The sequence below is a fragment of the Akebia trifoliata genome, chromosome 5 (assembly GCF_017979445.1).
Source record: "Akebia trifoliata isolate Shusen 1 chromosome 5, ASM1797944v1, whole genome shotgun sequence".
Taxonomy (NCBI): Eukaryota; Viridiplantae; Streptophyta; class Magnoliopsida; order Ranunculales; family Lardizabalaceae; genus Akebia; species Akebia trifoliata.
Genome location: NC_141379.1, coordinates 7,511,576 through 7,529,933, shown reverse-complemented (window position 1 = coordinate 7,529,933; position 18,358 = coordinate 7,511,576). Strand labels below are relative to the sequence as shown.

The following is an 18,358-nucleotide window of genomic DNA, read 5'->3' as shown; positions in this document are numbered from 1 at the left end:
CTAATGATCCCAATTTGGATGTAATAGTTCGTTAATGAATTTTAAGGGTTTTCAAATGATTTATGAAATTTACGAGGACCTTCTAAAAATTTCAATGTATAGTTGCATACACCCAATACAAAAATTGAAAATAAAATAATTATTCCCACGTTCTTAAATACTATTCAAATTTAGAGTTTAGATTAGGATGACAATAATTTGATATTTATCCGATATCTGATTCAATCCGAAAAATCGAGTTTGGATCCAAATCTAGGATTTTCGGATCAAATTTGGATTAGAAATACTAGATCCAATATTTTTCGGATTGGATTCGGATAAGCCCTAATCCAATCCTATAAAAAGCTGATCCAAAGACATTATAAAAAACCCTCATGTGTTTCCTTAAGCTGTTGTTTTTAAATTGTTCACCTAAAACTTTTTTTTCTTTTTTCCTCCAGACCCATCATCCTCTACCTCCCCCCTCCTGGTTTATTATTCTTCTTCTCTCTCTCTCTTCTTTCATGATTGAGATTTGAGGGTTTCATTGCAGCTCTTCCTTAAAATACAACACATTCGCCATTAACACTCTGTTAGAGCTTGATTGAGACTGGGATCCAATCATGGATCCATTGAGAAATCGTTGAAAATCTTGTTAAGGAACTCTACAAAAGAGAATCCGCTTCCAACTTAACCCAAGAATCAACGCACTCTCTCAATTGATTTTATTCAAATAAGTAGTGATGATTTTGTTGTTGATGTTGTTGGGCTTCCATCATTTTTCTTTGAGTTCTCTTTCTCAAGCGCATTAACTATGAAAGCATGCCTTTTTTAGAAAACCCTACTATTGTATGATAAAAATTTTCGGATAGATATTGGATTGGTATAAATTTGGTACCAAACCGATCCATTGCCAGCCTAGTTTAGAGGTACAATAAAGAAATGCTATATATGGTAATATAAATTATAACCCATAACCATCCAATATGACAATTGGAATTAAAGAATCACCCCCAAAGTGTGGGCCATTTGAATCATGGTGATGTTGGAGTTGGGTCCACCATTAAGGCTGGTAGTCAGTCAGGCAATAAAAACTTGTTGGGTACCTTTACCAAACATGTTGTTGGGTACCTTTACCTAACATCTGGAGTACAAACTTCACATCTAACATTTCCCAACAACCGTCTTCATAGTTCATTCTCTCTCTGCATCTTCAGGTAACCTCTCTCTCCAATATTTTTTGCAAAAATTTACATGTTTTTATCTTCATTTTTAGGCGAATTCATGTCTGTTACTTGTGTCTGAATCCTTTATTGCATAATATATCTAGACCCATTGCTTCATCGACATTCACCACCATTACTTTAAAACTGATTATCGTATTTCGTCTAAAAATATGGGATATTAAAGTTGTATGCTAATTGTGATTTTTTTTGTTTTAATTTCTTTTGATTTAAAGAATTTTATGATAATAGTATGTTTGGATTGAGAGAAGAGAAGAGAAAATATGCAATTTTCTCTCCATTTCTCCTGTTTGGATTGTTAAGTGGGGAGAGAAGAGAAGAGAACTAGAAGGAAAAAATGGCAAATTTGGTTCTCTCTAAAAGTGGAGAGACGAGGAGGGAAGACAAAAGAAAGAACTTTTACATTTCAAGTTTGTCCCTCACTATTTTCAAAATTTCCAAAAATAAGTAATATTAGCAGGCCAACTATTACTAGTTATACCCTAAGTAAACAAACACATTTAATCTAATTTCAGAAACCCCAAATATGTGGAACGAAGGAGGAGAACAAACCCCAGAGATGTGGAACGAAGGAGGCGAACTCGAGTAGGAGACGACCTGAGGTCTCTCTCTCATTCTTCTGTTTTTTTTTTTTTCAAAAAACCAGAAGAGTATCATTTGAAATTGAGTAAATATGTTGAAATTGTGAAATGGGTTCAGTTTTTAGGGTAGATTTATTCTTATTAACCATGATCGTTTTTTTTAAATTGTATTTTTATGGATTATTTGTGAAAAATTGTAGGATGAGATGGTGTAAGTCATCAAACAGTTTACAGTTCTGTTTTAGACATGGGTTTCTAACGATCAAATGACATGGGTTTCTAATGATTGATTCATGGGTTCTGTGTAGATCGATTTGAAGATTTGCACAAAATTCTGTGTAGTTCAATTTGTAGAAAATAGGGCTGTTGAAAGAGGCTTCATTAACGAGTACATAAGCTTTGGAACGAGGCTTCATTAATAATAATACATTTTATTGTTAGATTATCTTGAACATTTTGTGAGAATTTTACTTTACTACATTTCTGGAAGGGATTTGGAAAGATGTGGGATAAAAATCAGAGTTGTATTGTCCTAATCATGTCTTTAGGATAGGAGATCGCCTTGAGTGAAAATAGCAAATTTTGGTGATTGTAATTGTTCACCTATAATAAGGTTTGGTAACCAAGGCTGTGAAATCATGCAAGAAAAGTCCCTTATCAACAAATTAAAATCATGGATTTGCTGTATCAATAGGGTTTGGAGAGTTGTGCTTGCTTCACATAAGAATCCATTAAATCATTCAAAATTCATTGAATAAGCTAAAACCCAGTCTTCATTTGATGATAGGACTTAGAATTGCTCACAATGTACAAGTGAAGAAACCTGAGCTAATAAGGTAGATAAGGTCTCTAGTTCCACATAATATTTGAATTCCTGCTATTTTGAGTCATCCTACAATTCAGTAATTTGATTACTTAGCTTAGGAAAATTTGCACAAAACCTTGAAAATTTTATAGCTACTTCATTCCACCCCTTTTGCAATCTTACTATTTAGAACAATTTCACTGAACTTGAGATAATTCAAGTTTTTTTATCCATAAGTTGTTGCTTGGCCATGTGTTACTTTTTTTTTTTCATAGATTCATAATGGTAGCATTTCATGTGATCTTGTTTTCATGCTTGTGGTATGACTCCCCACTAAACCCATCCCATTAATTAGTGTTGTTGACCGAGAGAAAGCGATTGTGTGAGTGAGAGAGAGAAAGATCATACTTGTATAGGGTTTTGGGTGTTAGAGAGATCATATCTGAATATGGGGTACAAACCCAAATGTCTTTGGTGGGTGTTAGTGTTAATCCCAAATCTCAGTAGTATGAAATTATTAAGGACATTTATGCTGGCAGTCTAGTAATGTAACTAGTGAGAATAGTATGTGGGGTGACAAGGGAGCTTTCAAATACAATTGTTTGATGAGTGATCAATCTTAAATATGTGTCTTTTTTATTTTATTTTATATATGTTATGGATGGATTAGCTACTTATATTGGATGAAAGGTCCTTTGATATATGTTATTTGCTGATGATATAGGGTTGGTTGACAACGGAAAATTACTGCTATAGAGGGATATTTTAGAAACTAAGGTTTTAAGGGCATTCATTTGGAAGATATCTCTTTTCTCATTTCTATTTAGTTATCTATAAAGATCGGTGAGGATGTGACTCATAGAATCAGTGTTAGGTGAAGTCGAGGAGCACTTTTGGAGTATTACATAGCTAACGAGTACTAATCAAGCTGCATGTAAACATTACAAGAAGACAATAAGACCAGTTTGTTGAATGTTGGGCAGCAGGGGCAGAGCCAGGATTTTGCCCGCGTAGAAGAAACTAAGAGTGGAAAAGTTCTTGGGGGGCACTAAGAGTGATTTTTTTTGAAAATTCTTGTGGGGGCAAGTACCACCACTGTAAATCCATCCCTGTTTGGTAGTCAAGAGACATACATTCTTAAATCGAGAGATGCTAACGTTGAGTTGGTTGCGTGGAAGACTTAGAAATAAAAACTTAGAAACAAGTACAATCAAGGAGTTTTAGTAATAACACCAATATGTGACAAAATCAGGGGTGGATTTACAATGGGAGCAATGGGGGCACTTGCCCCCACCAGAATTTTCAAACTCTTTAACGATTTATGAGTTATTGTCCCCTAAAAAATTTCCCTCTTGGTTGTCTCCACAAATTTTTTTTCCCTACTTAGTTGCTTGCCCCCACGTGGGCAAAATCCTCGCTCCCCCTCTGGAAAAAATAACTGAAAACTGATTGAGATGGTTCATATATTTATAATGAATTGAAGACTATGTAAGATATTGATGAAAAGAGCAATTAATGCAAGATGGGAAACACTGTGTATTGAGATGGTAAGAAAAATATCTATATACACATGCCTTAACATGAGATAGTTCCAGATTGGTTAGAATGATGAAATATAGGATACGATTAGCCAACTCCACTGTTGGTGATGTATTTGTTGAGATGATTGAATTCATATTATTTTTATTGTCCATAATGTGGAGAAATTAAGACCAAAGTTTGGTGGCTAAAGTGGATATGTGCCTCAAAATGGCTACATGGATAGCACATGCCAATCGCACAAAATGAAAATTTTTAACAAGGAAATAGTAAGCCTAATATGTTTTTGTTCGGTAGACAAGAAATAATATTTTCCAAGAGTGGTTGTTGCAAGGATGGATGTTTGGAAAGACTGGTAAGGAAAACATTGGGAATGTCTAAATCCTTAAATTTAGGCCTAGCTCCAATAAAATAGTTGATTGAGATTACATGGGCAATGTCAATCGGATGTCAACAATAGCACTGGTAAAGATAAATTTGTTGCATGGTTAAAGATTCTAAGTATGAGATTGACAAGGATATACATTGACATAGTAAAAAGATGGTTATTTGATGATCACTGTGTGGTTGGATCATCCAACATGTGTACGTGTATAGCAAGCGATTAATATTACAAATAAAAACTGAATTTCCATGAAGAGGGTTTCGCACTTCATTTCCTCCTTTAGTTATATATAATTTTAATATCTTGTTTGTAGATGTGATGAGTAACATCCTAACCATTCACATTAGTTGTTTATGCATTCACATTGTAAATAGTTCAAAATAAGCCTAAGTGAATCTTTTTACAAGAATTTAAGGAAGTATATTCACATGATGTGTGTACAACACAGCATGGGCTGGTCTTGAAATGATACATATTAGATCATTTAACAAGTGCATGCCCAAAAGCACATCTATGCATCTTTGTTAATCATGGTTTAGGTTTACCTTAGAGAAGAATTTATATGGATTATATGTGAAAAATTGTAGGTTGAAATGGTGTAAGTAATCAAACAATTTACAGTTCTGTTTTAGATCTATAATTATAGACTGATCTGAGTTTTTGTTAGGATTTCTGAAGGAGTTGCAAATAGAAGAGTGATACCTAAGCTCCTACTAGTTATCACTGATATGTTGTAGATACTTTCTCCAGTTAATAATATGTGGTTTATGGACTTGAATGATTGGTGGGGTTTGTAAACAGGAATGTCTTTGGGATGTGCACCAAAGTTGGCCAGTTTGTACAACAAATATAGCTTGGAATTCTATTGTAATGCCTGTGATCCAAATGGTTTTGTAGATTCTATTTTGTTTTATTACTTCTGATAGTAAGTGGTATGATATCTGAACATAATATAAAGTTAAGCTCTATGCATCAATGTGGGCATCTGCTCTCTCTTGTTTCCCTGATTGCAGATCTTGAGAGAGTGGTGAGATGAAAATTAATCTCAAAGATTGATAGAAGCACTTAGTTGTTTTAGTAATGCCAAATTATAATAACTACTTGATCAATAAGAATAGAATGAGAACACAAGAAGAATCCACATCTAGCTATATCAAGAAATTGTATGAAAAATACCTAAAAAAATATGCTTCAATGTCAGAGTAAATATGGAGTATTTCTACTTATTCTAGTTAAAGAAAATTAAAAGTCTTATGCTAACGTTGTTAGGCCATATGGCTAGTTTAACATATATCAAAGGCCATGTACATAACATTCTAATTAGCTTATATGAGCTCTCAAGGATCTAGACTAGGTCAACTTCATACCACCTTATAAGACTCATATCGATTACGCATAAAAAAATTGTCTGGGAAGTGAAGAAGATTGGTAACGAAAGCAAAAAAAAGAAAGGTAGGTCTAGATGGCAGAGCATTACTTGAGATTCTTCTCAAGGATTTTTATAGGCATCAAATAGGCCAGATTGTGAACTTAAAAAAAAAAATCCGTGTGGTTGTTCCATAAACACATGTTCCTGTAAGAAGCCGTGAAGAAAAGTATTCATTACATCCAATTGCTTAAGCGCCCAATGCTTTGTAAGAGCAATGGTAAAGACAAGACGAATAATTTGTGTTTCACAATTGGACTAAAGTCACGTTAAAATCAACAAGAGAAGGAGGAGAATGAGGCCTGGTGATTTTATTTGAGGGAAAGTTAAAGCTTAATTAACCATCGCAGGGATAGTTGAGTGGTAGACTTGGGTATCATTAGGTTTGCTCCCTAGTTGGTCTCAAGTTCAAATCCCACCAACTATATTCTTGTGGTGGCCACGCACTGGCTTGGACCAAGCAGGCACCATCCATAGCCTGGGTATGGGGTGTAGGGACTAGTCAGGATGAGCGCAAGCTGGCCCGGATACCCTTCGGTATCAAAAAAAAAAAAAAAAAAAAAAAAAAAAAGGTTAAAGCTTAATTTTATAGTTGACAAAGATGCATATTTTCATTGTTTGACTAATTTTGTAGGCCTGGGTATCCTTTATGGGAATGTCATTGTGTTTGATTCAGTTGATGCTAGAGGAAAAAGATGTTGTGACTTTGTGTTTTATTTGTTTGAATTTATCTAGAGATGCATATTTTCATTGTTCAACTAATTTTGGTAGGGTACCCTTTATGGGGATGTCAGTGTGTCTATACAGAAAAAAGCTGTTCTGACTTTGTGATTTATTTGGTTGAATTTTAATGCAAATCCATGATTCAAATTTATTGTGGGATTTCAAAATTTGGAGGAATTTCAAGGATTGGGAGGTTGAACATCCTGCAAGCCTGATTTCGTGATGGAGTTTTCACAATAACTTTTTTTTAATAATAAGTTTCACAATAAAATTGTTTTACCAATCTCTCTAGATCATTTTTTGGTTACCAATTACTCATCCAAGTTGGCTTTTTTCATTTGAGTAGTTGTCTTATAATTCTGACTTCGAATCATACCATTGCTCGAGGTAAAATCTGCATAGATTTTTGTTTGTCATGAAAACTAGTGGCGAATCTATTAATCACCTTCTCATTTGTTGCAATTTTGCATAGGTTATTTGGTCCTATCTAATTTCACATTTATAGGGTTTTTCGAAGAAAGCTCTCATTTCTATGTTAAAAGTTTGCAGGTTTTGCTTGTTAGGGCATCTAAAAGAAAAGAATAGTCGTGTCTTTGTGAGAAATAAACATTTGTTTCATGGAGTCATTATTAGCCTTTTAAGCCTCATTTTCTTATGGTGCAAGTTTTAAATATCTTCAAGAGATTCTATTCTTGGGACATCCTCTTCGAGTGGAACCTTGTGTATAAGGAAGGCATGTAAAGTTTTTTGGTGTTTATTTGATGAATGTAGTTTTTTCTTTTCTGTTTTTCTGTTTTTCCGTATTAAGTAGGTGTAAAAGTACACAAATCACACATCCCCAACATACACACGTTCCCAATACCTAAATCAACAACCAGCTTCAACACCCCAGAATAACATTTGTTTCATTAATATGACCTTGAAAATGATGGATTGATGATCATGAACATGGAGATGACTGGTTTTAAGAAGAGACAATGAAGAGTTTTCGTCAAGGTGAGATGATTGGTTTGAGTAGAAAAATTAAGGGTTTTTGCTAAGGTGATGTTTAAAATGATGAATTCAAGATGAAGAGCTTGAAGACGATTGCTTTTTGGGAAAAAAAACAATGAAGAGTTTTACAAGGTGAGGTTGAAAACGATGGATCGAAAAAGAGGAGTTTCAAGATGATTTGTTTGGGAAGAAAATATCGTTGAGGATAAAGGCATTTAGGTAACAATGCAATCTTGTTCTCAACCATTGAGTTGGGTTAACCTCAATTTCATCCAAGATTATTGGAATCTCTAAGGTTATGTTTGGATTGAGAGAAGTAGAGAGGACTCGAGCACGCATTTACTTGGAGGATGATGTTTTTGATGAGTTGGAAAGGTTATGAATTGATTTAGAATTTCTTGATCATGCCTACTCTTTCGTCATTGAAAAACCAAGAAGAATGAGGGCATTTTTTAGTAACCCAGTTGAGAGGTGTGTGCGATACTTGATGACGATGTTGAATGGTGTTGAAGATTCTTGATTCAGTTTGTTAATACTTTTTGTGATGTGATTTGATTAATACTTTGGGGATGTTTTTTTGGACATATAGGCTACTTTTTGAATTAGTTGGAAGTCATTACATGTGTTAGTTTTCGTTTATTTTGTATGTTAATGTTTATGCTTTTTTTGTGACATTGGGAGAATGTCAAGATGGTGAATCCATGATTTCTGTGTCATAGCACCCACAAGCCACAATACAAGGTTGTGGAATTGATATAAAAGCTTGTTTCCAACTGCCTTGAACAATCTGTTGTTTTAGGAAATCTTCATGAAGGGTGTTGTTATACTTCCATCTATCCAAATAGGGCTTGGTTGTTGATTATTTTGAGTCATATATTGACATGGATTTTGGCACTGTTTTGTTAGGTGAGGGGGAATGATAGTCATTTGACTAAAAATAAATTCTTACAGTTCAACTCATTTATCGACTCTTTAGTAGAGTGCAATGGTTATTTGTAGACTATGAACGGTATAATAGTCATTTGATTAAAAATAATTTCTTGGTATGATATTTGGTTGGAAGATGAATATTTATCATGTTCTTTATAAATGAGTTTAGGTGTTTATATTTTGTATCATTGAACAAGCAGAACTTTATTCTTTAGACTATGAAGGGTATAATAGTCATTTGATAAAAGTAATTTCTCTTCTCTTCTCTTATGAATGCTAACCAAACAGGAGAAACTTGGTTCTTTCTCTTCTCTTTTCTTTCAATCCAAACAGGGTGAAGAGAAACTAGGTTTCTCTTCTCTTCTCTTCTCTCAATCCAAATATAGCTGGATTTCCATGTCTTGAGTTTTATCTGTTGAAGTTCATTATTTTCTGTATTTTAAAGAATTCTTTATACCTAAAATGAGATTTTATTGTAATCCAATGAAAAACAGATAACTCTTGATGGAAGGCCTGATGAGTGCACACTCTATCACCACAAATCGTTTGCATTGTGGACGGTTTCACTCGATTCTTGTTGCTGCATTTGCTCAACTTCCACAGAAAAAAGTGTATAAAAGTAATCTCTTGTTGACGAGGCAGCCTAGACCTTTAACCATAATGGCTACTTCAGTTCAACCCTTGGAGGCCGCTTCCCTTGCCCACTTCAACAACACTCTACCTTCCAAAGGTTGTAAGTAATGAATGAATAATGTTTTAATTTCTCACAATCAGTCCAGTATTCAAAAACTCATATTTTACTCAAAACTTGGTTTATGGGCTTTCGCATTCAACTCAACTGTTATCCTAGCATGGCATAGACGCGAGCTAGGTGTACCTTGACCATTGCATTTTCACTTTAATAACTAAGTTTCCAATGAGGTTATGGATTCCATTTTCAAGTGTCCTATTAACATATGAAACACCAATTTATTCAAGATCAGATGAACCAATTGTTAACCAACCAGCTACTCCAAAAGACTGATCTGTTAGAGAGGGGGAGAATTATGAATATAAGAGGGTCACGGGGCTTAATTGGGGTATGACACACCTGAGAGTGGAGGAAAATATACACTCAACACTCTCCCCACCCATAAGAGTGGAAAGAATCAAACCCATGACTTATAGGAACCTAGCGCTTTGAGACCATGTTTACCAACCAACTACTCCAAAAGACCAATCTATTGGAGAGGGGGAGAACTATGAATATAAGAGTGTCACGGGGCTTAACTGGGGTATGACACACCTGAGAGTGGAGGGCAATATGCACTCAATACTCCTATCAAAAACAAATATACACTCAACATCAATCACTTTGTGGGCTGTGATTTTATAAAATTGTTTTATTATTATTGGTTTACTATATTATGACTGTTATATTTTACTCTCAAATTTGTGGCTTGTCTGGTTGTTTCTTGGTTCTAGAACTTCTTGAGATATGGCGAAATGCTGATGCGGTATGCTTTGATGTTGATAGTACCGTCTGCTTGGATGAAGGCATTGATGATCTTGCAGAGTTTTGTGGAGCTGGAAAGGCTGTCGCAGAGTGGACTGCTAGGTTTCTTATTCTTTCGGTTGTATCATGTCTATGTATTTTGGATCATTTGATGCTCAAAAAGGCTCCTATTTGACTTCAATTTTGTTGGGGCTGCTAGGGCTATGAGTGGATCTGTTCCATTCGAGGATGCATTGGCGGCTAGACTCTCACTCTTTAACCCTTCTTTGTCCCAGGTCCAGGATTTCCTTGAAAAGAAACCTCCTAGGTATGCTTGGTGCTACTTCTTATATATTACTTGACATAAATATGGTATCTATGGCTTCATTTTTCTCTTACTTAGAGTCCAAAGGGTGAATTATTAATTATAGACAGTTTGATTTCTACTAGTCTAGTGGCTATCCCTATAAATCAATATACCTCCACATTAAGTTAGTGAATCTGGTATCAGTTTGTCCTTCCATTTATACTTGGTCATCCCTTTACTTTTTTCCAACTCCCATCTTTGGAGTTTACGTATGTTTAAATTAATGAAGTTGCCTAATTTCGGTTTTTGTAAGAAAGAAAAAGGAAAAAAAAGAAAAACCAATTAAAGCTTTAGAAAGTATGGCACGTCTTTTGATTTTGATTTTAGTTTAGTTTCGATGGATTTGAGAAGTGTTTCTCCTTACACCATAGTACAAGGATAAGCCTTTATCGTACAATAAGGAGCTGTGTGTGTATGAATGGGTGCACATGTGCATGTGCATATGTGGGGGTGGGTGCATGCGTGCGTGTGTGCCCAATTTTATTATTTTCTTTGGACAATAATAATAAATAAATCAAATAAAAAAAAAGCAGAAGGTTGAAGAAGTGAGACTAGATGGTGGTGGGGAGAAGGAAAATATAAAAATGGAAAGAAATTGTAGAAAAAGGACTTTTTTTGGGTGTTGCATAGATATGACCCCTTTCCTAAAAACATAAAAGAGATAGAGAGGTTATGTTTTTTTCTTAGTAAGATAAAGAGGGGTTTGTTTCTTTGTTGCACAAAACATCCCCTCTGTGAAAAAAGAGAGAAAAAGGGGAGAAGAAGAAGAAAAGACTATGTTGGCATTTCAAGGGTAGATGACCTCATTGTGGAGAGTACAAACAATTCCTCTCTATATTCTCAACACAATTCCTCTTAAAATAGAAGAACAATAAACTTATCTTAGCTAGGGATTGAAAACATCTTAAAATAGAAGAACAAAAAACTTATCTTAGCTAGGGATTCAAAACACTATAGCTAGGAGTACAAAAAGTCCCTATGCTATAAATGAGAGATAGAAGGGGGAGGGTGGGGGTAGTTTTGTCTCACACAAAATTCTTGAAACTTACTTTTTAGCACGGGTTAAAAACTTGATAGTTAGGATCCCAAAGTGTGAATGAAAGAGAGAAATATGTTGAAAGTTGAAAGTAATCTATTCAAGCTATCTATACTTCATTTTGTAATTTATTTACTTTTATGCAAAAGGTGCACTATATTAAGAATGCAATACCTTTGCAGTGGTTCAACGTCTAGGCACGCCTAGGTGATTGATTGCCTGGTGATTATCTCCCGCCTCGCCTTAGGCACTGGGGGTCTTGGCTAGATGAGGCGGTTTCCTGGACAAAGCTTTAAGTACACTGCTTTGAAGTAAGATTTAGTTTCCACTTAGTCTAAGATGACGGTTCCTAGGAAGGGTAGTATAGGAGTTGGTCTTCAATCTGCCTGGCTGACGCAAAATTCTGGGTATATATGGCTTTGTCTAAACTTCAATACTTGTTGGACTACCTCATGCCAATTAATTTATTATTTTTCATGTGACGGAGTTGTTTGGGATTTGCCTTACGATATGGTTATATTCGTAAAGATGCTACAACCATTACTACATAGAATACATCCCTTCCTCTTTTGTGTACCACATCATCTGGTTTTCTGTAATTATTTACCTAGAATTTGTTTATAGCAATCAGTCTCTAGATCCAAACATGGTTTCATGTTGCTGTTTCTTTATGTGTAGGATTTCTCCTGGCATTGATGAGCTGATCAAGAAGCTGAAGGATAATAACACTGATGTGTACCTGGTTTCTGGAGGCTTTCGTCAAATGATCCAAGTAAACAACTTGACTTTTGAATGGTGTTCTACTAGTTCTTTTCCATTTTTTCCAAAAAACTTGGTCATTGAAGAAGTCCTTTATTAATTATTATTCATTGTTATGTTGTGATATACTTTAGGGAACTTGCTCTGCAATAAAATGATTAATTTGATGATGGATGTAAAAGAAGCTGAACTCAAAAAATATTCCAACCTTGTAGTTTTGAGGTTACCATTTTGGCAGAATCTATTGTGATACCTAAATTATTAGTGAAGTTGAGATGCATTAAATCCCGAGCTTACTCTCATGTTGCTATATTAATTCTGATCAGAGTAACATTGAATGAAAATAACTACGTGCCAAAACTCATTATGTTCTGTTTGTTCTCATACATTTCCCTGGGGAATAATTGGGTATTATGCACTTGTAATAGTAGGCATCTTATTTCATCACATGCTTATCAGGCCAAACTGTCCTCTCAATTACCCTTTTTGAGAGATATGCCAGAGTGAAAATAACCTGATCTGATGTTCTCTTGTATCGATTGCACTTATTTGGACATTTTAAAAGTGAGAGGTTGAAGGATTGCGATGGGTTAGGAGGTGAGTAGAGGTATTCCATTTTCTGTGGGCCAGAATATGAGGGAAGGGGGATGGATATGGAGTCTGATATGGGTAGACGGATAGTGGAATGGTTATGAGATGAGGTGAAGGGGGATTGTGTTGGGTGTGATTGGGAAGAGTGACATAAGAAATATGAATTCTCAGGACGGACAAAAGGGTTTTTGTTGGGTGGCTTGGATGAGAATGGGAAGGATGGGGGCTGTGGTGAGCCATGAGAGAAGGAGAGGCGTGGTTAAGTTAATTATGGATGCAGGGTGGGGAGAATGGGAAGGGTAAGGAAGGCCTTATCTTAATCTTGAAGCTAAAGATAGCTTCTTGGAGTGTTAAGACGGGTAGAGAATAGGGACATGATTGTGGTGGGCAGGGTTGGAGCCAGGATTTTTCTCACATGGGGGCAACCAAGAGCGAAATTTTTTTTGTGGAGGCAAGCAATAGTGAAAACTTTTTTGTGGTGGCATGAACGGCAGATTTTTTTATCCGCCGCTGTTATCTGTTGCAATAACTCATAAATTCTTATAGACTTTGAAAAATCTTGTGGGGGCAAGTGACCCCATTGTAAATCCACCCTCGGTGGTGGTTAGGAACAAGATAAGAAGGTGGCAGGTAAATGTTGGTATTCTTCTAGAAATTAAGAAAGTGTAGAAGGAAATGTTGTTAGAAGGTTGTTGGGTAGGAGGAATTTTAGCTGGTTTGTTCTACCAACGATGGGTACATCGGGCAATGATTATTATATGGGATGAAGTGGCCTTGGTGGTGAAGGATTCCATAGGGTATACTTATTTTTGTTTTTTTTTCCTTGTGGCTTCAACACAAACTCTTTCCCATTTGTTTTTATAGGGGTATCTATTAAAAGTGGTTCTTATTGGGATGTATGAGGCTACATATGAGCTTTTATGTTCTCAATTTTGGGAGGAGTTGTAGAGGTAGATTTACAATGGGGACAATGGGGGTATTTTTCCCAACAAGATTTTTCAAATTCTATAAGAATTTTTATGAGTTATTGCGATATATAACAACGGTAGATAAAAAAATCTGCCACTATTGCCCCCACACAAAAAATTTCACTATTGGTTGCCCCCACAATTTTTTTTTTCACTCTTGGTTGCCCCCACGTGAGCAAAATCCTTGCTCTGCCCTGAGGAGTCGGATGGTGTTTGTGGCTTGTGTGATCTTCCATGGTGTGTAAAAGAGGATTTCAATGTGATAAGGTCTTTTCATGATAAGAAAGGGGGTGTAGGTTAATATAAGTGCAAGAGATTTTGAGGAGTTCTTCGAAAGCAATCTTTTGATGGACCTCATTCTTGTGGGTGTTGTGTTCACACAAACTATGAAGTCCCTACTATTTGTAGACTAAACTAGTAGTTGGGAGGCATATTTCCCAATTGTGTCTTCATTTGTAGTCATTATCACTAAGTCAAAGAGTATAGGTTTATAATGACAAAAGAAAACTTTGGAAAAAAGGGGAAAGAACGGGAAAGAAATAGGAAAAAAATGATGAAATATAAAAAATGAAAAAATTGTGAAAAAATGTTATATATGTATATATATACAATACATTAGACATTTATTCTAAGTTTTTAATATTATATATATTCTTTTTTTGCAAAAAAACACACCATTGAATATCTATACAAGATAACATATTTCTACACATGATTGTTCATGTTATGATCCTAAAATAACCATTAACACATCTTTTGAGCAAAATAATACTGTTGAAATTTTTTTTGAATATCATAACCGTGTTACCATGAAATCCCATGATAAACTTCATTTATGGAATCACCAAATCCTATCGTGTATCAATTCCCACATTCATGAACCCAATCACAAACAACCATTAGGCCACAATTAACCAAAAACCCAAGAAGAGTGTGTGTTCTAAAAAAATATATTTAAGAAACTCTTTTTTTTTTAATAAAAAAAATGTATGTTTTAATCGCTAGAGGTATAAAACTTTTTATTTTTATTTTAAATTGTGGTTATAAATCATAAGTTGGTATCAAATCATGTTATGTTACTTATTGATTATGTGGGGACTTTTCTCTTTTGCCTAGCTCCTTTCAGTTTTGAAAAAGTTTTTGTAGAAGGTTTCCTTGTAGAATTTCTATTTATGTTGTGGGTAGCTAACTTTGTGTTTACAAATAATCTGAAGGCCCTTAAAGAAGATCGTAAGAAGGGAAAAAGAGGAGTACGGTTATGAATATGCTTCCTAAGGAGATCGTTGACGGGAGGAGGTAGGTTCCATCCAATCGGATTTTTTTTTCCGGGAAAATGGTGACCTAAAGGACTGGTATTAGAAGCTAGCTAGATTGGAAGGTATCAATTGGAGGTAGAAGTAGAGAGTAAGATGGCTGAAAGAGGAGATGCAATGAGATTTTCTACCCTCTGATGGGTGGTAAGCTGGTTTTCGAGGATGAAAGAATTAGAGAGTAGTTGGTTAGTTTCTATTCAGATATGTACTGTGACTAACACCGGTTCTTAATGGATTGGAGTTGGATAGGATTAACTATGGTAGGATTATAGTGTGAGGGTATTGAAAAAGAAGATGTCTTGAAGGCCCTTGAGAACTTGCAGGTAACAAGTGTCTTGATTCAGGCAGCTTTTTCAATGCATTTTTAAGAAATGTTGGGAGTTGGTTAGGAGAAACTATGTGGAAGTGGTTTGGTAGTTACAAGATGAAGCCTTTTGGACTTTCCTTGCCCTTATCCTTAAGGAGGGCGCCAAAGAGATCAAAGAATTTAGTGGGTAGTTTGTATAAAATCCTAGTGTCCTTGTTTCTTGGTTCAAAGAAGTTTTGACATCAGTGATTTTACCTTTCATGGTTCTGTTTTCTAGGGGAGATATTCCAAGTAGGGGAGTCATATAAAACAAAATATGTTGATTTTAAGCCAAAATTGGAAATCTAGGCATCCTTTGTAAAATAATATGGAGAAGGGATATGATCACGTTAATTGGAATTTTCTAGACTATATTGAGAATGATGGGTTCCGGCCTTGTTCTCCATTCATGTTAATGGGTCTGATGCTGGGTTCTTTAGAAGCTCACCAGGTCTGAGACAAGGCGAGTCTCCCTGACTTTTTATGGTGATGGTGGAAGCTCTGGGTAGGCCTATATCTAAGCTCTTAGAGGGTGGTATCCTAGAAGGCTTCAGAATGAGGAACAATGATGTATCAGTTACTCATTTCCACATTGCGGATGTGTCTGTTTTTTGTGAAGGAGTCTCATTCTCACCTTAGATTTTTGAGACGTGTCCTTCATTGATTTGAGGTTTTATCTTCCTCTATTCACCAAAACTAACTTTTACGTAGGAAGCTTTTCATCAATGGATATAATGATCCATCTTCGATCAGAGACGAATGTAAGAGTTTGGATCCTAGAGGAAAAGGGCTATTTGTTAATCGGACTTTTCTACTAAGCCCTCGATGAGGTTCCTCATCCTCGTTCTTCTAATCATTTATCTGGGGTTCCCATATTCAATCTAAGGTGACATTCTTGGTAGTGGTACGCTTGCTTGGCCAAGTTCTTCAGTGTGTATTGAAGAACTTCTTGTGTTGTGCAAAAGGAGTGGGAATTCAGTGCATTATCTTCTTCTTGTCTACTTGATTTCTATCGGTGAGTTGGTTTTGTTTTTTCAAGCTATTTGGTATGTGATGGACCCTGCCAAGGGGTGTGGAAGATGTTCTCAATAGTTTGAGGTCTTGTGACTTTTCTTACCACAATATTTGGTGAATGTTTCTCTTTTCCATTTGTTGGAGAGTATAGAAGAAAAGAACAAGCGGAGAGACACTAGATTTATTAATCGTTGAGATCAAAGCTCATCTCTGGTGGTCTTCTATGGTTAAAAGCATCTAAATGGTTTTTTTTAGAGTGATTCTATTGGCACACCAACTTTTGCTTACAAGCACCAATCCTTTGGAAATTAGATCTAGACAATTAGCTACATATATATTGGTGTGTTATAAGTAAAAGTTGGTGTGTTTATAGAAGCTCTCTATTTTTATTGATGAATTTTATTTTATTTTATTTAACTATTAGCTACATATCTATTTTTTTTTATGCTTCGGGCTTCTGAAGCTTATTATTTTATTCCTAGTAACCACACAACTACTGTTGTAGCTTTCATCACATTTAGAGCCAATGCCTCGAGTTTTGATTACCCGCTTAAGAATATATCTAGCCACACACACATGCACAAGTGAGCACACACACACACACACACACCCCATTCCAGTTTGCAAATTTGTGGACAACCATACTCTTCAAAATTATTATCTTCAACTTCCTTTGAAGCCTGTTGCAATGCACCTTGGAATTCCGGTTGAAAACATTTTTGCGAATCAACTATTGTTTGGAAGTGCCGGGGACTTTGTTGGGTTTGATAGGAATGAACCTACTTCAAGAAGTGGTGGGAAAGCTACTGCCGTTCATCATATACGGAAGGTACAACCTTAGCTCTATGGGGTGACATGTTGGTTGTTTGGTCCACCAATGCATTATTTTTCTGATTTTATTGGATTTGCAGGCTCATGAATACAAGGCCATGGTCATGATTGGAGATGGTGCAACTGATCTTGAGGTAATTTAAGTCATCCAAACTTCTTAATAGTCTCTTTTGCTGTCGGTATTCATGAAGAAACCTGCACCGACACCCTAGATTCAAACAATTTTAAAAGTACACAAACAATTTCCTCACTCGATGTTCTGGGTTTGATTGGATATTGGAACTCATGCTCATGAATTTGGACAAAAGAACCCTCACTTCGTAGATCAATATGCCCAAAATATTATGATGATTGGATCGGTGCCCTCTCAAATGGATATATTTTGTTGGTCCAAGGGCCAGATCTTAATTATCCAAAATAGTAATTAAACAAAAGGGATCGGGATCGCTGGACACATGGAAAGGAAACTCATATGTTCACTCGCAATCTTGACCATGTAACTGTGAAATCCAAGGGTCCGAATAATAAAAGTTTCTCAAGAATATAACATGAATCTCAAAGATAAATCTCAACAATTGGATTTAGTATTTACACAGTTGGGATTGTGTGTGGACATACTCATGAGTCTACGGATCCCAACCCGAAATGAAAAATGATAATCTTATAGTTGTTAGTTATATTTGAGCATTTTTTTTGAACAAATGTGATTTCTTTTTTCTGTATCATATAGGCTCGTAAACCAGGTGGTGCCAACTTGTTTATTTGCTACGCGGGAGTACAACTTCGAGAAGCTGTGGCTGCCAAAGCTGATTGGCTGGTTTTCAATTTCCAAGATTTAATAAATCCGTTGGAGTAAAATTTTTTTTTTGCCATTTATGAATCTTGATTTTATTTCCTTACTGTTTATCTTTTATTTCCTCTGTTGTGTTGAATGTAGCATAGACAATATGTGGTTGCATTGATGCCATTATTTTTGGTATGAAATATGGGAATTGTAATTCTTATGAAAATGTCAAAAATTCGAGTTGATAATAAATAAAGATTGGGCATGGAA

General features: G+C 35.5%; 1 protein-coding gene across 2 annotated transcripts; it reads left to right on the top strand.

Annotated features, from left to right (window-relative positions):
- The first annotated feature begins 1,041 nt into the window (after positions 1-1,041).
- Positions 1,042-18,358, top strand: LOC147401356 (phosphoserine phosphatase, chloroplastic-like). 2 transcript variants are annotated; one of them, XM_086442621.1, is made up of 9 exons: positions 1,178-1,196; positions 1,739-1,825; positions 9,100-9,335; positions 10,070-10,202; positions 10,300-10,407; positions 12,161-12,254; positions 17,153-17,302; positions 17,385-17,438; positions 18,035-18,358. In XM_086442621.1, exons 3-9 carry the CDS (start codon positions 9,110-9,112, stop codon positions 18,158-18,160), a joined length of 891 nt encoding a protein of 296 aa, XP_086298747.1. In that variant the 5' UTR covers positions 1,178-1,196; positions 1,739-1,825; positions 9,100-9,109; the 3' UTR covers positions 18,161-18,358. The 2 variants fall into 2 exon arrangements, with proteins under 2 accessions (XP_086298749.1, XP_086298747.1); XM_086442623.1 differs by lacking the exon at positions 1,739-1,825 and having other exon boundaries at positions 1,042-1,196.